At 49.2% G+C, this 22,986-nt stretch overlaps 1 protein-coding gene across 3 annotated transcripts; it reads right to left on the bottom strand.

The window, feature by feature from the left end:
- Positions 1–2,089: 2,089 nt before the first annotated feature.
- Positions 2,090–21,451, bottom strand: TMEM42 (transmembrane protein 42). Of its 3 annotated transcripts, none has more exons than XM_031940071.1 (3): positions 20,749–21,451; positions 5,545–5,691; positions 2,090–4,387 (listed from the first exon to the last, which is right to left on the bottom strand). In XM_031940071.1, the coding sequence occupies exons 1-3, from the start codon at positions 21,091–21,093 to the stop codon at positions 4,247–4,249; spliced, it is 633 nt and encodes a 210-aa protein (XP_031795931.1). In that variant the 5' UTR covers positions 21,094–21,451; the 3' UTR covers positions 2,090–4,246. The 3 variants fall into 3 exon arrangements, with proteins under 3 accessions (XP_031795931.1, XP_003772013.2, XP_031795932.1); XM_003771965.4 differs by lacking the exon at positions 20,749–21,451 and adding an exon at positions 11,173–11,569; XM_031940072.1 differs by lacking the exon at positions 20,749–21,451 and adding an exon at positions 6,746–7,126.
- Positions 21,452–22,986: the final 1,535 nt, after the last annotated feature.

Here is a 22,986-nt window from a genome sequence, read left to right as displayed (position 1 = left end):
GATTGAAGGCAAAAGGAAAAAAAAAAGCATTTTTACACATTAGGGTCCTTTTCCCTGTTTTATGATCTCTTTGGTATACAGGCTCTAGGTTGCGTTTAAAAGCAAGGTTTTAGCTTCCCCAATTTTTCTTGCTTTGAGGACAGTTCTACAGATGTGAATTCTGAAACCAGCTTATTCTCTCCCCTTGTCAGGTAAATGCGAAAACACTCATCCTGGGAACTTGGTTTCTCATTCTGTTAAAGCAACCATAAAGTGCCAGACTGCCTTGAAAAGCATCTTTAAAGTTACCAAATATTGATGGGAATCCAGGCTTTCCCAGATTGCTTTTGTTAGTATCTTCAAGGCAGTCTCAACATCTCAATATGAATCCTTGTTCTTGCCTTTCTTTCCCCTCCTCCCCTCAGAAATCCCAAGATTGTATTTCCCCTTTAAAAAAGGTGCTTATGATGAAGATTTTTGCTGAAGGCTTTCCAGGACCAAGCCTGCTATGAGGTAGCCTTCATCTCATAGTATTTGCCCCCTAATGGCTCTTTCCTCCTGGTTAATTGTGAGTTTCATTAGAGAGCGCATCTTTTCCTTTGTTAGTTCACATTATAAATACCGTATTTTGTAACCCGTGATGGTTATTTTGTTATGGTTGTTCTTGTCACAAACTTGAATCTCTATTGCTATTTTCATATAATATTCTTTTTTCAATTTATTATTCTTCTGAAACTACTATTTTTAGTAATAGCTTTTTATTTTCAAAATACATGCAAAGATAGTTTTCAATATTCACCCTTGCAAACCTTTTGTTCCAAATTTTTTCCCTCCCTTTCTTCTCCCCTTCTCCCCCATACAGCAAGTAATCCAATAGAAATAAAACTATTTCTATTTACCTTCATGGTACCTATTATACTTCATTACTACTACAGTTCAATGGTAGGGCCATTCACTTTGGTATATGTCCTGACTTAGACGACTACCTACGTACACAGAGGATGTGTTTGGGGATTTATTTCTCAGTCTTCAAAATGATTTCTTCCATTGATATGGTTCAGACTAGAACCATGTTTGTGCTTTTTTGAGGAAAAAGGAAGTTTCACTCAATCTCTCCCCTTCCTATGTACTAGGTACTAGTTCCCCTGTTCCTCTAAACAGAGTACCTTATTATTGTATCAATATTTAGTCAGTAAGTATTTAGTCAATATTGTATTGATAGACAGATAAATAATAGTCAATATTTAGGGCTACAACAGAGCCAAGAGATAATTTTTATAAAGTACTTAGCCCAATACCTGGGACATAGTAAGTTTATATTAATGCTTATCCTCCTTCCCTCCTCTTCAAACAAGCTTCTCAGGATTCCCAAGATATGGCTGACCAGTCTGTGCTCAGGCATTGAACAATGTATGGTTAGAGGTCAGAATCCCATTGTTGGAAGGGAGATCAGAGGCCATATTGTTCAACCCAGACTGGCTCTCTACATAGCCCCAAGGGGTCATCCAGCTACTACTAGACTTGCTTTATTTCATTTTTCTAGTGTGAAGCATTTGCCTATGAGAGCAACAGCATTTCTCCCCACACCAACATTCTTCTTCAAGATTGCATCTTCCCTGAAGTTGCTGGCCAGAAAGAATCCCTTCTTCCATGGGCCTTTTCTAATATTGTGACTATTATGAACTTATATTCTTGACTATTATAATCTTTGTTACCTATGACATCCTAGAGAGAGAAATAGTGCCTACTTAAAATGAAGACATTCATTTCATTGTGGAGTTGAGGAAATTCAAAGAAGCTAATTAATCCATCAGTATTAATGGTGGGAGGTAGGACTGAAACCCTTGGCATTAATACCATGATTCAAACAGTTAATATTACAATATTAAATTATTCTCATCTCATACAAGGAACATTCTTTCAGCTCAATTGTTCCATGTTTGTGTCATACAAATGATTGGGAATCACACTTTTTTAAAGTTTAGGCACAACAGAATATAACATTGAGACATATGAATTAATCTCTAAATTTCTTTTGCTTTTGTCATAAGTTTCCTTTTCTCAACATGAAAATTTTAATTCTTGCTTTAAAAAAATAGCAACACAACAATTCTTTTTGATTGCTAGATTTATTAAGCACTTACATGCTAGACACTATACTATACAAATACAAGCAAACAAGTCAGGTCCTCCTCTCAAGGAGCTTATATCCTAATGCAGGAATACAACACATAGAGGGGGGCTGGGGTGGGATTTGGAGAATCAAGCGAGGGTGAGGCTGCTAAGCAGGTGGGGCAGGTGGGAGAAAGCTGGGCATGAAGCAAGCACAGGCGTGGTTAGAACTCTTCAGGAAATGGGGATCCTGGCCAGGGATTCACCAGTGAGCTGAGGAGGCCCCAGGGCTGCGTCAACTGTATGTTTATCAATTTTTTTTTTTTAAGAATTCAGTTTTATTTAACATTTCAAATATTCTTTGAATACTCATTATAATTACATCCCATACTTCTCTGAACAATCTCCCTGATTTTGTTTTCTTGGGGGGTGGTGACTTTGTTCCTTCATACCCGAAGAGAAAGATGGGAGCCAGACTGTGGAAAGCCTCCCTAATATACTTTGGGGATGTTCAAATCATTGTCAGAACCGCAAATGCTACAGAAGAAGTAAGAGTAAATTTTGATTATCTTTTGAAGGTTGTAGACTGTGGAAGTAGAATCCATAATTACTTTGTACAGATTTGTATTTAGCACTTTATGCAGTCTACAGTAACATTCATATTGTCTAAAAAAGGTGGGATAGTTCATTTTTTGTCTTGTATCACCAACACTTAATGCTGTGTTTGGCACATAGTAGCTTAGTAAATACTTGTGCAGATCCCCTAGCAGGTGCACTGGCATCTGAATCCTTTCCAGTCCGGTTCCTACCTCCCTGTTCGGCCTTATTTCCTACAACCTTCTTCCATGAATTCTTCCTTCACACAAACTAGACAACAACTAGCTATTCCTCACTCCTCCATTTGCCAAGTCTTTCTTCCCTACGTACAACTCTTTCTCCACTTCTTCTTTCTGAAATCTTCTTTAAGAACCAACTTGGTAACCATCTCCTCTGTGTAGGTTTTCTGGATCCCTCCCCAACTCAAAGGGTCTTCTTCCTCCTCAAAATTCCTTATGGCATGGTCTTCTTCCTTTTCAAAATTCCTGATGGCACATTGTCTTAGACCAGGGGTTCTTAACCTGGGCACCTTCTTGAATATCTTATGATGCATTGTCTTAGATTAGGAATTCTTAAATTGGGTGTCCATGTATTAGTTTGTTTTAATCTTTTTTTTTTTATAACTGCATTTCAATTGAATTTCCTTTGTAATCCTGTGTATTCTATGTATTAATTCTATATATTACATAATCCTATGTATTAATTATTTTAAAACTCATATTCTTAGAAGGGATTAATAGGCTTTATCAGCCTGCCAAATAGGCCCATATCCCAAAAAAGGTTAAGAAATCCTGTTCTTAGATCTTCCCTTTGCATTTTTATACCTCCCCTCCTTTTTTTGGGGGGGGGGCTTTTTAATCACTTTCTACTCAGTATCATTCTTCTTTGTTTCCCCTCAAACAGACTACATATACCTCCAGGGCATGGAATGGAATGGAATGGCATGGTCTCAGGGTTTGGTTTCCTCAAGGCCTGTCTCGCCTAGGTGCTTAGTAATTGTTATTGGCACATATATCAATACCAACTGACCTTAAATCCCATGAAATTAAGATTTAGGGTTTGTGATAAACATACTACTGGCATCACTGGAGCTCCACAGAGAGAGAGCAAGAAAAACTCAGACCCAAGATCAACCCCAAGTCAGCTTCCTCCATTCTGTCTAAGATGCCCCAAGGAGAAACACTCACCAGAGGCAAAGCCTCCTCCTTGGATCTGTCCCCTGGGGACAAGGAACAGATCCATCCAAACCACAACTCCAGCAAGAACTCTGCTTTCTCCCTGGGATTTCTAGACATCTAGCAGAATTTCCCAACCGAGTCAGAAGCACAAATCTGCTTGCCAGAGGCCTAGAGACACGAGCACGCCCTGCCTGAAGAGATCCTTGAAGCATGAGTCAATCAGATGGTGTCTAGCATTGGTTTCTTCCATAGATAGGAATTAAAAAAACAACAACAACAACAGAACACAACTGCTCCCCCAGAACTCGGTGGCCTTATGGAGGCCGGGGGTCCCGAAGGGCTGACAGCAGCACGAGGAACGGTCACCTTCAGGGGGGGCCCTACTGGTTCTTCTTTTCCTCGAGCTCCTCGTCGGCCGATGAGCTTATGTGCATCAGTGCCAGTCCATAGAGGATCAGGACGACGCCAGCCCACCACATCACCGCACAGTACTCTCCATACAACAGGTAACCCAGGAAGGCCTGGAGGGGCAGAGGATACAGAAGAGAAAACTCATCCTTTCAGCCTCTCTTCTTGGGAGACCTGGACTAGGGCTCTGGTACCCAGTGACTCCTCCTCCTCAGCTAATTTGAGGTCTGCTATCACCCTGAGCCAACTTGATCCCATGGGAGCCCTGAGGCTCCATCTCCCACCTTTGTTTTCTGCCCCCCCCCCCCAGAAGACTCTTTGGGCCATGCCCTTATTGGAAGCCAGAGTGCCAGGCTGTGAAGCCTTGGGAAATGGGGACACAGGGTTGTAAATCTGGTGTCACAGGGCTTCAGGTGTCCTTCAGTCCCATCATCTCATTTTGTAGATGAAGAGACTGAGGTCTATGAGAAACCGCACCAGGAGTCAGAGCCAAGACTTGAGCCCAGGTGCAAGGACTGGGCTCAGAGTCACTGCCACAACCGCCTGCATTCTTCCTCAGCTTCATTCTGTTCCTCTGAAATGGACGGGTCAGAACCAGCATCTCCCTGCCTGCTCAGAAGTCTCAGAAGCAAAGTTCTGCCACTGATCCAAGGACCAATTCTCCCTAAAGCATCAGGTGGGGTAAGGCCTGAATGCAGCTGGTCCTAAGAGCAGGGCTTGTTTTCATCATCGCATTTAGTGAGCACCTACTGTGTGATGCTAAGAACTTAGGATACAAAGACAAAAGAAAACAATTTACCAAAAATCACCACTGGTCCCTGTTCTCAAGGAGCTCCTGCCACAGTCTGCTAAAGGGGAAAGGACTTAGGATATGGCTCAGGGATAGTATACTCACACCAAGGAAGTCAGCAATCTTCAGAGAAGCAATAAAACTTCCAAAGTTCCATTGGATCTCAATAAACATGTATTATTTTTTTTTCCTAATCCAAATCTGTGATTCCGAACTCCCTCTTCTGATGCATAATAATTCATTTGGAGCAGAATCTTGGGGAGCTGAAGGCTGCTCCTTATGACAAAGAAGGAGCCCTGGATTTGTCATAAGCCCCCTCCCTTCTCCTAGTCCTCTCCTGCCCCATCCTCTCCAGGTCTAAATATATGCTGGCTCCAGGACTGGCCCTCTCTCTGTCCACTACCCCACACCATTTTATATTTCACAGGAGAAACAGAGCTCAGAGAAGCTCGGCACACTGTAGGAGCCCTGGTCACTCACCGAGGCAATGATGTTAGAAGCAGTCATTGTCAGCGAGGCCGTGGCAGACGAGGAGGAAATGCTGAGCGCTTTGGAAAAGAAGGCCCACATGAGGGAGTTGCTGACAATCATCAAGGAAAAGGCCATCAGCCGGAACATCAGGGTCAGCTGCAGGGGAAGGAAAGAGGCCCACAAAGTTCATGTGAAGGGGCAGGAGCTGGGAGGGCGGGGATGTTCAGAACATTTTCACGCATGAGACAATGATGTCAAACAGAGGGTCTCCGCAGTCCCCCCTCCAAGTCCCAGCTCCATAGGAACGCCATTCTGACCCAGTGTCCAGAGAATCCTTAAGGATCGCCAAGGATAGGACCTGCAAGAGGAGCTGAAGGCTTTATAGGGGAATAGGAGGCAACAACAGCACTATCACACAAACCAGAGCTGCGGGCGAGATCGTGTAAGCTGTTTTGGAAACCTTAGATGGAAACACTCATTATTCTGCCGGCGGCGGAGATGCACCCCCGAAGGAGCTATGGGTGGAGAGATACAAGAGAACGACGACCTGCAGATTATACCGAGATTCTGCCGCAGCGTCCTTGACCTGGAGAGAAGGTCCTCCCGGAGAGAATCAGACAGATTCTGCAGCAGATGAGTTTAATTCAGTATGGACAGTTACCTTTCCTTGGGAAAACCTCCCCCCGCCCCCAACATCCAGTCCCTCTGCGAGGGAGAATACAGTGATCCGTCGCCCACTGCCAGCAACACTTCGAGAAAATAGGGAGGAGGCCACCTTCCAGGAGTCAGTCCCCCTAAGCCTCACCTGCAGCAGTTCCATTCCTAGGGGGCGCTGCAGAAGGAGCGCCTCCCTCCCCATTCAGTTCTGCTTAGAAGGGCTGCTGTAAAGGGTCGGCCCCCGCCCTACGTACTTAGGACAGGAGGGGGCCTCCCTCCCTTCCCCCATCTTCAGAGCTCCTCCAAAGATGTGCTGCAGAGGGGTCCCTTCCCCCTTCTATTCCTCAACCTGTTAGTCCCGCTCTAAGGGGACACTGAGGAGGGGACACCTGCGCTCCACCATCTCTGCTCAGGACGCCCCTCCAACACACCTCGGGCTGCCCCTCCCCGCCCGGGCAGCACCCTGGACAGCGGGCGTCCTGCTCCCGGCCCGCCCCGCCTCCCGGCCCCCGCCCCTCCTCCCGGCGCCCGCCGGCCCGGCTCCGGCTCTTACCCAGGCGTGCACGGCGGGCTCTTGTTCCTGCTCCTCCTCCGGGCCCCGGGACGTCGGCTTCAGGGCCAGCTTGGCGAAGGCGGCCGCGAAGGCGCCCAGGCCGCCGGCCGCGACGGAGCAGAAGGCCGAGCCCCAGCGGAGCCGAGCCAGGGCGCTGGGCCCCAGAATGGCCGCCATGGCGGCGGGCACGGGCACTGGCAGCGGCAGCGGGAGCGCGATGGGGCCCGAGCCGGAGCCGGAGCCGGAGCCGGGAGCCGAGGCCGAGCTCGAGCCTTTGCCTGGGTCCCTGCCGGTGCTACGCCTTCTGCGGCAACCACGCCCCCGCGCCGCCATTGGCTGCCTGCTTCACGTGACTTCTGCGCCACAGTGACAAGCGCGAGTGAGCTCACCCAGCTCGGAGCCCGGGGCTCCTCCTCCTGCCCCGCCTCTCGTTGCTGTGTCCCCACCACGCCACACCCCCGCGGCTCAGGTTCGGAACAAGTAAGAGGGAGGAGGGATGTTGGTGTTCGCATCTCAGAGCATCCTTAGGATGCTGGAGGTGAGCCCTGGGGACTTCTGGTCCACTGCTCCTTCTGTCTTCTACGTTCCATTGACGCTTTTTCTTTTGTCCCAGTTCTTTTCTGAACCCCCCTTCCCCTCCGCACCCCAACACTCGGGGAAGTTTCACTGCTCACACAGATTAAAAACCACCCCCATTTCTAGAAAAGCAACCCTTCATGGCTCCTGACTGCAGCCATACTGCCAGTCTCCCACAGCTAGAAGGAAAACATGGAGGAGCATCTTTTCCCCCAATCCAAATATCCCAAAGCTCGCAGGCAGCATGTCTGGATCCAGGTCTTGGTGCCTCCAAAACCAGTACTCGAAATTTGCTCTGGAATTAGTGATTTAAGTGCTTTTTGTTTTTTCATAGCCAAGATCTCACTTAGGGCCCGAGATGATAAAGGTAGGTGACTCATCCAAAGTCATCCAGCTCTCAGGGATCAAAGGCAGGACTTGAGCCTCCAGCATGCTCCCCACCCATTTCTCATCAGTCAGCCTTGACTCTTCCCTGCTCCCCAACCCTACTTTCTCACCTTTTCTTGATTCTGTCCCTTCTCTCTGGTCACACAGTTACTCCCTCAGAAGGGGATCTTCCTATACTATTGGTCTTGCCTCCAGACTCTTCTCATAGTCTTCTCCACAGACTGGCCAAGGACAAATCCTGAAGACAGGCTTGGCCAAGCAATTTCCATGCTATGCAAACGTCTATGGCTTTCTATGAATTCTAGCATAAAATATTAACCCCGTTTTATCATTTAAAGTTCTTCACACTTTGGCTCCATTCTACTTTGGGAGGGTCATTAAATATTATAGTCACACACACCATGTCCCAATGTGCTTTCTATTCTGCACAAATGAGAGTTCATCTGTTTTCATGCATTTCCACAGACTAATGATGACTGAATATTCCCTGCTTTTCATCTTAGAATCCTTTTCTCCCATTCAAAGCTTAGCTCAAGTGCCAGCTCCTCTAAAAAGCCCACAAGCTTTTAATCCTTTTGACACATTATGGCTCACGAGTAGATTAATAACTTTTTGTTGTATGCACAAATTAATACCTTAGAGTGAATAAATGAATTGGCCTACCATTTCTGACAACTTGCCATCCCTTGTGGAATATTGTGAACAAAAAAGGGAAAGGGATTAGGACAAAATCCACATTAGTGAGTAAATAAGCATTTGTTAAGTACCCACTCCGTGACATACTGAAGGTTGTCCTTCAGTATACCTTCAGGATCCCTAAACAAGGACCTCCCAGCGTAAAGGGGAAGGCGGCATATATGAATCATCATTATAGATTTAGAACTAGAAAACACTTTGGAGGAAATGGAATCCAACCTCCCTACTGTGAAGATGAGGAAACTGAGGCAGAGAGTAATTAAGACTCACATAGTCACACAACTAGTGTTTGAGGTTAGATTGAAACTCAGGACACCAAATTCAGCCCTCTACAAACTTTGCAACTTCACAGGCAACAAAAAAAGATGTGATGCTCTGTGAAAACATCACCACCAATTTAATGATTTTTGAGTTTCAAAGCCAAAGTATGAAAAATCACCCAAAACTATAGCCCTGTGGAAAACAATCTACAGCACAGGTATCCCAAGAATTGGCAAAAGCTACTACCTTCTATTCTAGGTTATAACATGTTTCATTTTGACAGTCATCTCCTGCTGTGGAGCTCAATGGAGAAGGAATAGGATAGATCTAGGAGAGGACCAGTAGTATACAAAGAATGCGTGAATGCCAGTTACCACGAAACAGGAAAGAATCTCAGCAATACTACATGGATATCGTTTCACTTTTCTCCATCTTCCCTTGGATTTTTCACTCCCATTATTCTTCAATCACAGCTCAGATACAATCACTGTCCTACTTAGCAAATTTCAATGTTTCCCCATCACCTAAAGAACTAAATATAAAACCCTGTCAGGCAGCCCAAGCTCTCCATTAGTTGCTCTTTCCCTACTTTTCCAGTCTTCTCACACTTTTTACCTGCCCTCACATATTCTATGCAATAGCAAAGATCTCATTGTGTTCCACTCCACAGGATACTTCACACTCGGTTGGACATTTTCACTGGCTATTCCCATCTCTCTCCTCTCACTTTAGTTTTTCCCCTCCTCCCTCTGCCTCTCTCAAATTTCTCTCGCCTCTCTTTCCTGGTCTCCTTATGTCTCGATGTTTCTCCCTTTCTCTTTGTTTCTTGATTTCTCCAAAATCCCAGAAAAAAAAAAATCCTACCTCAGACAAAGCTTTGCCAATCATCTAATTCTAGAGCTTTCTCACTGTTGATTATATCAAATTTGTCCTATACATATCTTTTTTGCATTGTTTGCATGTAATCTCCCCCATTAAAACCAAGGATTGTTTTTTGACTTCTTTTATATCCCCAGCACTCAGTAAAATGCCTAGCACATTAATAGGTGGTTAATGAGTGTGCTTGACTGACATACTTTCAGTAGATTCTTGCAAACAAAGAAGCAGTGAAACCTAGGATCCCAATATGAAATCCTGCTGGAGTAGAAATGTCTGTTGGAAACAAAGCCCTCAGGATGCCGCCTGGCTCAAACACTGACTCCTTTCCTTTCTTCCATTTCCAAATCTTCAAGCCATTCAAGCAACTGGTGTCTAAGCTAGAAGGATCTGCAGAAATCATCCAATTTAAACACTGATTGCTTAACAGAATAAAGACCTCCTTGCCAAGAAGTCTTTCAGCCTTTTTTTGGAAAAGCTAGAGAAGGAGAATTTCATAATGTCTAAGATAATCTATCTTGGGAAAGATCCAATTATTTGAAATTGTTTTCCTTTTATCCAGAGGAAATCTTTTTCACCATTCATCCAGGGAGTGCCCTAGTTATGCAAAAACTGAGGACAGTCAACCTCAGTCCAATCTCTTCTTTATCTGACTTCCCCCTCAGATGTTCCAGGTTAAACATTCTCCCTTCTTTAATCATATTTTCATTTGATTGCCAGTGCCCCCATCCTAGTTGAGCCTTGGATGCCCTCCAGGCTATCGACAGCTCTTCCAAAAATATGGCCATAACAATGCAAGAACATTAAAGCTCCCTTCTTTCAAGACCTAACTCAGTATGGTGGACATTATGCCAAGTTGTCCTCTTCCGTCATTTCGATGGCTCCCTCCATCCCCAGTCTGGTTGCTGGGGGATCTAGAAGAAAAATCCAACCCACCACAGTCAGCTGACTCCGAGGAGGCACTGTGGAGGGATACATCAGAGCGTCCTTTATCCTCAGTGCCCAACCGCTGGGGCCCTGCAGGGGGTCTGCTCTCCCTTCTCTGCTCTGAGTCCTTCCAGGGGACGCAGCAAAGGGTTCCGCCCCCTCTCTTGCAGTCCTGCTCGCAAGGGCACTGCAGAAGGTCTCCCCATCTCACAGTACTAGTCTGAAGAGACACTGCGGAGGGCTGGACCCTCGCCCCTCCCTGACCTCAGGCCTACTGCCCGGGAGGCTGCAGAGGGTCCTCCCCTGTCCCCACCCCATCTCAGTACCACTCCGAGGCGGCTCTATAGAATAGTCCTCTCCAACCCCTCTCCACCCTACAGACCCGCTATGAGGGGGCACTGCAGAGGGTCCTTTCCAGCCTCCTGCTCACCTCTAAGACCCGCTCCGAGGGGATACTGCGAAGGGTCCTCTCCGGCCCCTCCCCACCCCGCAGACCCGCTCCGATGAGGTGCTGCGGAGGATTCTTACCTGCCTCTGCCCCCTCCCCACCTCGCAGACCCGCTGGAGAGGGGCGCCCCCTCCTTTCTCACACACACGGCACCAACGGACCTCTGCCTGCCCCTCCCCGCCCGGGCAGCACCCTGGACAGCGGGCGCCCGGCTCCGGTACCAGCCCCTCCCCGCACCCGCCTGTCCGCCTCTTACCCAGGCCTGCATGGCGGGCGGATAAGAAAGCTCCTGCTCCTGCCCCTCCTCCTCCTCCGGGCCCCGGGACGTCGGCTTCAGGGCCAGCTTGGCGAAGGCGGCCGCGAAGGCGCCCAGGCCGCCGGCCGCGACGGAGCAGAAGGTTGCGCCCCAGCGGAGCCGAGCCAGGGCGCTGGGCCCCAGGATGGCCGCCATGGCGGCGGGCACGGGCACTGGCAGCGGCAGCGGCAGCGGGAGCGCGATGGGGCCCGAGTCGGAGCCGGAGCCGGGAGCCGAGGCCGAGCCGGAGCCTTTGCAGGGGTCTCTGCCCGTGCTCCTCCTTCTGCGGCAACCACGCCCCCGCGCCGCCATTGGCTGCCTGCTTCACGTGACTTCTGCGGCACAGTGAAGAGCGCTGGTGAGCTCACCCAGCTCGGAGGCCGGGGCTCCTCCTCCTGCCCCGCCCCTTCCCTCAGCAGTTTTCCATTGGTGCGGAGCTTGGCCCAATACAAGACCTCAACGCCTGAAGGACCACCTCCTACAGCTGACGGTGTAGCCCTGGGATGCGTCCTAGTTCCAAAGCTGCAATATTGCTCTTGCCCTCGACAATGTCTTACAGTCATTAATAAGGATAAGGGGATGCAAAATGCAAACATGTCAGCAACCTTCAGACTTGCAGAAAGTGGGAGGGTAAAGGAAAGGTCCTCACTGACAAGGAAAAGATCGGATCATGAAATGGGCCACTAAAAACACTGGAGAAATGAGGTGGAAGGCGAATATTATAGTTATGGAGGACGCCCCGGCCACCTACGCAGGGTCTGGACGTGGTCTGTGTGGAAGGAACAACAATGTGTGCAGTAGTCTGTAGTCTGTATTTATAGTGTGTGTGGATGTAAAGAAACCTATCAAATGTGGGAAGATAAATGGAAGTCATTGGACTTTGAGTAAAGAAGGGGTGACATGGTCAGAATGGAGCTTTAGGAAAATCCCTCTGTTAACGAAGTGGTGTAGATGTTAGTGAGGAGAGCAATCAGAAGCCCGCTGCAATAGTCAGGAGGAGAGGCTGTTGATATCTGAACTAGATAGTTGTGTGAGGAGAGGAAAGAGGATATGAACATGAGATGTAATGAAGATCAAAAAATCCAAGATTTCATTGCAGTTGAGATACATGGGATAGGTGCCAGGGAGTTGTGGAAAACAAGGTTGGGAGACATTAAACGTCTTTCCCAGGGCAGCTAAAGTGGTGCAGTGGATAGAACACCAGCCCTTTAGTCAGGAGGACCTGAATTCAAATTTGACCTCAGATACTTAACACCTAGCTGTGTGACCCTGGGCAAGTCACTTAACCCTAATTGCCTCAGCCAAAAAAAAAAAAAAAAAGTCTTTCCCAGAGGCATAGAGTCAGTATGGGTTTAAAGAGGACTTAAACTCAGCTCTTCCTGCTTTCAAAACCAGCTCCCACACCTGTCACAGTGAGCTACTTACCTTATGTATTTTTTGTTTATATTAAAAATTTTACTTGCAACTTTTTTGGGGGATGGAACTGGGTGGTCACTGTGAGGCATATATGTTGCCCAAAGCCACAGACCTATCATGTGTCAAAGACAGGACTTGAAGCCAGATCTTCCTAACCTTGTAACCTGTGCTCCCAACAATAAGCAAAAGAGCATTCTTGCAAGATTACAGACACAACCATAACTCGCCACACTTTGTTATTCTGCACATCCAATCATCCACTCTTCTCAATCCTATTTCCACAATTTCTCTTGCATCCATCCCATTTCTCCATTCACACAGCCATTCCTCTAGTCCAGTCTCTTATTGTTGCTTAGCAATAGTCTCCTAACTGATCTGGCCTCCAGTTTCTGCTCTCTCCAATTTAATCCCGACTTGGCTGCCAAAGCAATACTGCTAAACAACAGATTGCACCAAGTAATTCCCAGGCTATAAAAGAGTCAGTGTCTCTCTGCTGATTCTAGGACAAAATATAAATTACTATTGGGCATTTAAAGCCATTCACAATATGGCTCCAGCTTCCTTTCCATGGTTATTATACATTACATCCATACACTACATCCCAGTCTAATTTCTATTCCTTATACATGACAGCTCTCTTGTCTACACACATTTGAACTGCCTATTCTGACATGACTGAAATGGATTCCTTCTCAGCTTCTTTGAATCTCTTCCCTCTCAAACTCTCAGATCAACTATTTTTTTTCCTGACTTAAGATCTTTTGGATACTACCAACTACTAGTGCTCCCATATAAGCACTTTGGCGATAGTAGGTGCTTAATGTTTATTGAATGAATGCTCTTGGGATACAAAAGCATACTGCCAATAATAAAATAAAAATAATTTAAAAAACCATTCTGGTCATAGTAACACCAGAAAGTGTTGTTTTCTTTTTATTCTAAGGTTCCAAATGATTCACTATCCAGACAGGAACCTTCTGTTCCAAAGACGGGATGGCCAGATATGCTAGTATGGACTAGCATGGTCAAAGAGCCATTAGATGTCAGATCTAAACATCAGCAATAGATTTCTTTTTGCTTTACGAGTAACTGTCCATCCTGTTCTTGACTCCTTTTTAGCACAATCTTAGAAAATTAGAGGCAGCAATAAAACCCAGGATCTCAATGTGAAAATCTGGACAGATTAACTGGGAACAGACACTTTATAATTTTCCAAGGTTCAAACAGACTTGGGCTTCCCTAACTCCATAGGTTCAAGACTGTTCGAAAATTCTGAATTGGAATTGGAATGTCTGCTTACGTCATCCAGTTTAACCTACACCTAAAATATTCCCCTCCAAAACATCCCTCATAAGAGATGTTTTAAACTTTTTTTGAAAGATTCCTAAGATGAGGAGCACTGTATTTTACAAGGCAATCAGTTCCACCCTGGGAAGGTTCCAACTATTTGAAACATTTCCCAAAAATCGGAAGGAAGTAAAATTTCCCCACCTTCAGCAATGAGTCTTCTTAGTCCTGTTCTCTTGGGCCAAGCAAAAGGACCATCTCTCCTTCCACCTGATATACCTTTATCACACAGTGATTGTGTCATGTGTTCTTGTTTCCCATTACTAGTCTTTTCTCTAGGCGAAACATATCTCCCATCTCCTTTTAATAGAATTTTTATTTGGTTGCCAGTGACTCCCCCCACCCCACCCCCACCCCTGCCTTCCGGTTTAGCCTTGAATGTCCTCTAGGTTAGCGATGGTTCTTCCTCAACTATGATCACAATAGAGCAGAGTCATCTATTCGCCCTTCCTGATCTTTGATGGTAAGGGACTTAAGCCATACCTCCTCCCTTTATCCCTCTTCCCTCCAGGCTTCCCCTTCCGCCCTTTCCATTCCTGCTCAGAGGGTAGAGGCTGTGGGTGGGAGTGAGGTCCTTTCTGTCCTCATCAGTCCGGCTCCGAGGAGGTTCTGCTGAAGGATATGACGCCCTTTCCAAAGCCCCCGCACCAGTTCCGCTTAGGGTACACTGCAAAGGGCTCCTCCCTCACTCCTCCATTCCGCAATCCCACTCCGAGGGGGTGCTGCGGAGGTGTTCTCTTTGCGGAGGTGTTCTCCCTGCGCTGACAGCTTTTTTCTCCCCACCCTCAGTCCTACTCGGAAGGATGCTCCCAGTTCCCTCCCAATCCGTGACCTATTAGAAAAGGCTGCAGAGTAGTAAACCCCAGCCCCTTCCCCACCTCGCAATCGAATTCGAAGGGAGAGCTGCAAAGAAATTCGCCCTGCCCCCTCATCCAGTCCCGCTCGAAGTGAGCTCTGCAGAGGAGTCCCCAATCCCCTCACCATCTCGTGGTCCCGCTCTGAGGAGGCTCTACAGACTAGTCCGCCCCAGCCGCCTCCCCAACCCCTGCACAGGGGTCCTCCCTGTCGCAGCCCCGCCCCCCCAACCCGAAGTACTGCTCTGAGGGACACTGCAGAGGGTCCTCTCCAGCCCCCTCACTACCCCGAGAGGGCACTGCAAAGGGGTGACTCCCCAGCCTCCTCCCCACTTCACAGAGCCGCTCCCAAGAGGAGCTGCGGAGGGCTCTTAGCTGCCCCAGCCCCTTGCCTCCACTCACCGGAGGGAACTGTAGTTCCTCTCCGGCCCCTCCCCACCCCGCAGAGCCGCTCCGACGGGTGCTGCGGAGGGCTCCTACCCGCCTCGGCCCCCTCCCCACCTCGCAGACCTGCTGCAGAGGAGCCCACGCCACACATCTATTCGGGGTGGGGGCGCTGCCCAGACGCCCCTCCTCACACGCGCGGCACCGGCTGATCTCGGACTCCTTCTCCCCGCCCGGGCAGCACCCTGGACAGCGGGCGCCCGGCTCCCGTACCAGCCCCTCCCCGCACCCGCCTGTCCGCCTCTTACCCAGGCCTGCATGGCGGGCGGATAAGAAAGCTCCTGCTCCTGCCCCTCCTCCTCCTCCGGGCCCCGGGACGTCGGCTTCAGGGCCAGCTTGGCGAAGGCGGCCGCGAAGGCGCCCAGGCCGCCGGCCGCGACGGAGCAGAAGGTCGCGCCCCAGCGGAGCCGAGCCAGGGCGCTGGGCCCCAGGATGGCCGCCATGGCGGCGGGCACGGGCACTGGCAGCGGCAGCGGGAGCGCGATGGGGCCCGAGTCGGAGCCGGGAGCCGAGGCCGAGCTCGAGCCTTTGCAGGGGTCTCTGCCCGTGCTCCTCTTTCTGCGGCAACCGCGCCCCCGCGCCGCCATTGGCTGCCTGCTTCACGTGACTTCTGCGGCACAGTGAAGAGCGCGAGTGAGCTCACCCAGCTCGGAGTTCGGGGCTCCTCCTCTGCCCCGCCCTCGTCCCGCCCCCGAGGCTCAGGGTTGGAGCTAGGAGGGAGGGAGGAGGGATGCTGGTGTTCCCATCTCAGAGCATCCTCAGGATGCAGGAGGCGACCCTGGGGGAGTCTGGTCCACAGTTCCTTCTGTCCTCTAAGTTCCCTTGACACTTTTTTTTTTTTTGTCCCAATTCTTTTCTGAATCCTCCTTGCCCTCCTACCCACAACACTCAGGGAAGCTTCCCTGCTCATACAATTCTTAAAAGCAGTCCAAGAAAAAACTGCACTTCCTGGCTGCAAATCCACCTTTCTCGCTCACTTAACCCTTCTCTTAAGGTGTCTTTTCCTGAGGTCAAACTGAAGGCCAGATGTTGGAGGTTACTGATCCAAGTTTTTCTCTGAGGATTAGATCTTGTCCAGTCATTTCTCCATCTTGATGCCTCACTTAACCAACATAAAGAGCATGTTTTGGAAGAAGCCAGGAGCTTCAATCCTGGATGTCACCCAATAGCTCCATGTTCTTGGATAAGCTATTTACTTTTCTCTTTATTTTGCCTGTGAAATGATAGATTTCTAATGTCCATTTCAATTGTAAAATGTAGAAGACTAGTTTTTTTTAAAATAGAACTTTATGTGAACCTTTTGTTTGTCCTCTACTAGACTGAAGTGACAGACCCCAGACTTACAAAGGATGTAACCCTCTGACACTGACCAGCTCGATGCCATCAACAGCAGATCTGAAAGATGGATACAGGCCACTACAAGAGGGCAGAATATGGTAGGGAAAAGGGTATTCTATATTGAGGGATAACATGTCAGGTAAGTTATTCACTGAAACTTGAAGTTAGAAGTCAAAGATGAAGGGGGGGAATTCTAGACATGAGAATAATATGAATAAATGCAGAAAATCAGAAGATGAAGTGTTCAAGTGTGAGAAACATCACATGGGCCAGTAAAAATGAAGAAAATGTAAGATGAATGGAAAATTACAAAGTGCCCAAGTTGTGAAAGACTTTAAATAACAGAGGACTTCAAATGTGATTCTCTAAGTAACAGTGAGCCACTGAAATGTATTGAATGAGGGCAGGGTTGACATGCATTGAACTGACCTTTAGTGAAATATAACCAGGAAAATAGATTGCATTCAGGAAAGCCAAGAGCAGCAATTAGAAGACTATTGAAGGGCTATAGGAAAGGTGATGAAGGTTTTAAGTAGGGTTGTGGTTTTTGTCTATAGAGAAGAGGGACATATAGAAGAGATGTGGCAAAGGTCAAAATGACAAGAATTGACAAAGGCTGGATGTGAGGTGAGTGTTCTTCAGGAGTTGAAGATGACACCAAAACCTCACCCAGAAGGACATTGAACTCTTCTTCCTACCTCCATCTCCAGTTCTTACTGTTGCATCAGTGTGTTACCTTATTTTTTGTTAAAATTCAAATTTCATTTGTAACTTCTATGAAACTCATTGTGTAAGAGCATTTGGATTCTACCACTGGAAACACAGAGTTTGCCTGGAGCCCAATGTCAAAAGCAGGACTTGAGCCCAGATGCTTCTGATCCCAAGGCCAGCCTTCCATACACTAAATCAGTCCTACAACCTCACAGTCTCAATCATCATGAACTCCCCACTTTCCTTCATTCTCAGTATCTAATCCTTTCCTGAATCTGATCAATCCTAATTCCACAAACTTTCCTGCCTATCAATCCATTAACACCATCATTTTCCTAGGCCAGATCCATTTTGATGCCCACTTAGCAGGGGCCTCCTAATTAGTCTGGTCTTCAGTACATCCTCTCTGCAATTTATCCCCCTCATGGCTCCCAAAGCAATAGCAGAAAAGACAGCTTGGATCATGTATTTCTCTTGCAGTTAATTTCAGTGCCTTCCTACTGGCCCTAGGACAAAATAAAAATTACTATTTGGAATTTAAAAGCCCTCACAATTCTATTCCCTGTATATTAGAGTCTAACTCCTGTCTCCATGTATTTGAACAACATATTATGACATACCTGGAATGGATCTCTCTCCTCAATCTCTTTGAATCTTCTCTTCTCTCTCAAGTTCTCAGATCAACTGTTCCCTCTGACTTAGGGTTTTTTTTTTTTAGATCCCACCAGATACCAGTACTTCCATAAAGTATTTTGGCCATAGCACGTGCTTAATGGATATTCTTGGAATACAAAAGAATTTCAAATAAATGAACAACCAGCCTATCCCTTCTGAGATGATGCCAGGCATCATTGTAGAATACTATGAACCCAAAGATGACATTAGTGATTGGGATAAAATCCATATTAATTAGTCAATAAGCACTTATTAAGTTTTCATTATCCAACAGGCACTGGATATAGGTAAAAAAAGAATCTGTTCCTTTCTTCAATGGCCTTACATTCTAAGGGAGGAGGAACTATATATTTAGGGGGCTTTAGTGGCTACTGAATCCAATCCACTTAAAAATAAATAAGGTAACTGAAGATTTACAGAGATTAAGTGACTTGTCCATGGTCTGAAAGGTAAATGATGCTGAAGCTGATCTTCCCAACTATAAAACACAGTAAACACTAACTACATTGTCTACCGTCCAAAAAGACTCCTGTTCTACTCTCCTGCCAATTTAAGTGCTCAAATTTCCAAAGCCAAAATATGAAAAATATTTCCACACAACTCAAGTATACAGCAGCAACAACTGGCATAAGCCCCTATCAGAGGTTGGTGTCTTTCTAGTCAGTTTAGGATACAAACTGGTTCAGCACGAAAATATCCAACTTCTGCTGCATAGTCTGGAGATCTGGATGAGAACCAGCTGATGCCAAAGAATCACTGAGTGTCAAACAGCTCTCAATGGGGAAAAGCTTGGCAACTTTCTCTGGAATAAGTGACTGAGTGTCCTTTCTAACCCTATGGGATTTTCAGCACAAGCTTAGAAAATGGAAGCAGGGAAATGAAAGCCAAGAAAACCATGTAAATCTTGGTAAGATAAAAATCTCAAAAGGGAACAAAGACCATGAAGCTCAAACAGATCATTTGCCTCGATCTTGCTTTCTTCACATATTTTAAGCACCTGGGTTAGAGTGATCCTCAGATTTTATTCAGTCCAATTCACAAAGGGCCATCCCCTGTCAGGAGATCCTCTGGTAGGAGGACTCCCGAGACAGGAAACTACTTAAGGTAAATGGTTCTACTATGGGAAAGCTCTAATTGTTTGAAAATGTTTTCTTTTATTGGGAAGAAATAGGGTCTTTTCATCACGCTCACAGCAAGTGTTCCTAATTCTGTTTTCTCCAAGCACAAGGCGTCTAACCGCCTCTCTACCTGATATCTACCTGACATTTGAAGGCAAATGTCCCAGGGCCATGCCCACTCCTAGTCTTTTCTCTAGGGTAAACATCGCCCCCCTTAATCAGGTCCTCGTTTGGTGGCCAGTGCCCTCCCCTTTCTGATGGAGCTCTGGTTCTCCTCTAGGCGACGACTCTTCCTCAAATACGGCCCCCACATCAGAACAGAAACGTCAAAGGGCTTTATTTTACTACCTCACTCAGGACGACTGGCACTGCACCAAGCCCCCCTCCTTCCTCTCGCCATTGCTTAGGCTCCACCCCTCTTGGTCCCTCCTCCTGCCTTCTTGCCCCAAAGTCAGGCTGCAGAGGCGTCCGCTCCTCGCCCCCTAGTCCTGCCCCTAGAGGGTGCTGTAGAGGGCCCGCCCTCGCCCCAATCCTGCTACGCGGTGGGCTACGGAGCCGAGCTCCAGCTTGAGTCAGGCCTGCCCCGCCCCCTCCCACTCCGTTCGGCTCCGAGAGGCGAAGCACAGAGGGCCACCCCAAGCCCCTCCGCAGTCTGGCTCCGAGGGGACACTGCGGAAGGGGCTGGTCCCCGACTCCCCCTCGGCCGCAGTCCCACTCCGAGGCAGCACTGCCGAGAAGTCCGCTTCCCCCTGCCGACCGCCGTCCTCGGGAGAGCATCCTGCGGAGGGGTCCGCTCCAACCCCCTCCCGATTCCGCATCTGGCTCCGAGGGGACACTGCGGAGGGACCTCTCTGACGCAGCTCCCTCCCCACTCCTCAATCACGCTCCGAGAGACACTTCGGAGGGTCCTCTGCGGCCCCTCCCAACCCCGCTCCAAGGGGACAGTGACGAGTCCTCTCCAGTCCCCTCTTCTCCTGCAGCTCCGCTCCGAGATGTCACTGCAGAGGAGTCCCTTATGCCGCAGCCTCCTCCCCACCCCTCCGAGCCGCTCCCAGAGTTCTGCAGAGGGCTGCTTCCCCAGCCCGCAGACCCGCTCCGAGGGGGCGCTGCAGAGGGATGCCTCCCCAGCTCCCTCCTCCCCCCCAAGGACCCGCTCCGAGGGGGCGCTGCAGAGGGATGCCTCCCCAGCTCCCTCCTCCCCCCAAGGACCCGCTCCGAGGGGGCGCTGCAGAGGGATGCCTCCCCAGCTCCCTCCTCCCCCCAAGGACCCGCTCCGAGGGGGCGCTGCAGAGGGATGACTCCCCAGCTCCCTCCTCCCCCCAAGGACCCGCTCCGAGGGGGCGCTGCAGGGTCTTTCCCAGCCCATTGCCCCCCGCAGATTCGCTCCGACGGCTGCTGCGGAGGGCTCTTACTTGCCTCCGCCCCCGCCCCATCTCGCAGACCCACTGCAGAGGGGTAACTGACCACCTATTCGAGGAAGGGGGCTCTGCCTGACGCCCCCTTCTCTCACACCTCGGGCTGCCCCTCCCCGCCCGGGCAGCACCCTGGACAGCGGGCGCCCGCCTCCCGGCCCCCGCCCCCCCTCCCGGCGCCCGCCCAGTCCGCCTGCCCGCCGGCCCGGCTCCGGCTCTTACCCAGGCCTGCATAGCGGGCGGGTAAGGGAGCTCCTGATCCTCCTCCTCCTCCGGGCCCTGGGACGTCGGCTTCAGGGCCAGCTTGGCGAAGGCGGCCGCGAAGGCGCCCAGGCCGCCGGCCGCGATGGAGCAGAAGGCCGAGCCCCAGCGGAGCCGAGCCAGGGCGCTGGGCCCCAGGATGGCCGCCATGGCGGCGGGCACGGGCACTGGCAGCGGCAGCGGCAGCGGGAGCGCGATGGGGCCCGAGCCGGAGCCGGAGCCGGGAGCCGAGGCCGAGCCGGAGCCTTTGCCCGGGTCCCTGCCGGTGCTACGCCTTCTGCGGCAACCACGCCCCCGCGCCGCCATTGGCTGCCTGCTTCACGTGACTTCTGCGGCACAGTGAAGAGCGCGAGTGAGCTCAACCAACTCAGAGCCCGGGGCTCCTCCTCCTGCCCCGCCTCTCGTCGCCCCGTCCCCGCTTTCCGTCACCCCGCCCCGCGACTGAGGGCCCGGAGTAGGAGGAGGGAGGAGGGAGGAGAGAAGCTGTCTGTCGTTCGCCTCTTAGAGCATTCTCCGGGCCGGACCCAGGACCCGCTGGCCTCGGGACAGGGGGAGAAACCCCTCCGACCCGTGCTGACGGGCTCCTTTTTGGCCGCCTCCAGTGTTCTTTCTTCCTCCTTCCTCGCGTCTCCAAGCCGCGCTCCTCGTTGCCTCTACCGCAGACTGCTTGCTATTGGCCACGCAGCCTCGGCGCGCCCCCCGCTCGCTCCGTGACGGCCCGCTTCTGTCCGCCTATTCCCCTCCTCCTTGGAACTGATTCTCGCGGCATCTCCCAGTTCCTTGCTCCCTTGAAGGCCCGCCTGCCCAGTGAAGCCCTTGCCACGGCCTACTGGAGCTAGTTACAGTAACCTGGCACTCGTGCGTCGTGTGGATTCCCCCTTGTTGCGTCACGTGTAAGCGCAGTTCCATCCCAGAAAAGTTGCTGACCTCTGTTCTGTTACGGGACGCGCTTGGGCCGAAATCCCGAAGGAACCTTCTAGGCCTGTGGGATCGCCAGTCCAAAGGCAAAGCTCCTGGACGTGGGTGCACCATCAAGAGTCGTTTTGAAGACCAATAGTACCTATTATAATCGAGTACTTCCATTCCATTTAAGAGACATAAACCTGCACTGCTCCTTTTACTAGATCCCTCTGATGTGTCACTGCCGAAGTCCTGGAGCCTGGTTCCTCACCCACTTTTCCTTTAAGCCCCGTGGTGGAGTGTTTTTTGGGAATGTAGGCTGTTACAGCAAAAATGTAGTTTGCATTATGGCTGCAAAAGTGGAAACCAGGTTATGAAAAATCTCAACGCCAGAAGAATTTGTATTGATCTTAGGGGTAACAGCAACCCCCCCCCCCCGGAGTTATACTAGAATGCCTGTGACTGGCGAGGCAATGGCTTTGAGACACTCGCTTTTAACAGCTTTAGGAAGAGTGAAGAGACCCAGAGCAGGTGCATCAAAGAGGTGATTGCTAGTCACAGAGAAGGGGTCGGTGGCAAATGACTGGATATGTGGGTCAAACGCCCCTGCTGGTCCACATGGGTGCCCAGGACAGAAGGCAGGATGAGTGGGTGTAGAGCAGGGAAAGAATGACTGCTGAGTTTGAGGGCCTTGTGGGACACAGCTCCTAACATTGAAAAGGGAGCTGAGGTTCAGGTCAAAGACCAGGGCTAGGTGTAGATAAAAATGGAGCTTACATTTATCTTGTAATTATTCTCGGCCAGGCCATCTATGTATGCTTGAGAAATAACACACACATACCAACAAAATCATTAGAAAATTACCTGACACAAACTTTATTTTAAATTCTAACCTGAGATTTCAGAACAATTATCATCTAAAAGACATAAAACAAACACAAACGAGGAATTTGCTAGGATCCCTTAAAAAATATTTCATCATTATTCTTTTCTTCAGGTGCTAAGGGAGATACTTCTCTCCTGGTGGTCTGTCTTCCCACTTGGGGCCAGTAAAGTCTGGGGTCCATGTCGTCCCTTCCTGATGAGTCAGGCAAAATGTAGGTACAAGGCCTGACCTAGAGGATTTCAATCACCAAAGCTTAAGGGTAAATTGGATGAATCCTGAGGAACTGATTCTTTGCAACAGTCATACTTGGTGATATGTGTACATAATTGCAGTCCAATACAGCTGGTTAGGGAGTCAAACTATGAGATCTCTAAGGGTCTGCTCATGGAGCGGCCTGGAATTTGCCATGCCTC

The sequence above is a fragment of the Sarcophilus harrisii genome, chromosome 5 (assembly GCF_902635505.1).
Source record: "Sarcophilus harrisii chromosome 5, mSarHar1.11, whole genome shotgun sequence".
Classification (NCBI taxonomy): domain Eukaryota; kingdom Metazoa; phylum Chordata; class Mammalia; order Dasyuromorphia; family Dasyuridae; genus Sarcophilus; species Sarcophilus harrisii.
The sequence above is the reverse complement of the archived record's forward strand: the minus strand, read 5'-3'. Positions and strand labels throughout refer to the sequence as shown.

Bases quoted from the DNA above. Each gene is read 5' to 3' on its own strand.
- TMEM42 (XM_003771965.4), bottom strand. From the start codon at position 11,523: ATGGCGGCGCGGGGGCGTGGTTGCCGCAGAAGGAGGAGCACGGGCAGA. The intron at 5,692-11,172 runs GTAAGAGGCGGA...CTTCCCCTGCAG, and splicing joins CGCCCGCCATGCAGGCCTGG to CTGACCCTGATGTTCCGGCT. The intron at 4,388-5,544 runs GTGAGTGACCAG...CTGCCCCTCCAG, and splicing joins CTTCTAACATCATTGCCTCG to GCCTTCCTGGGTTACCTGTT.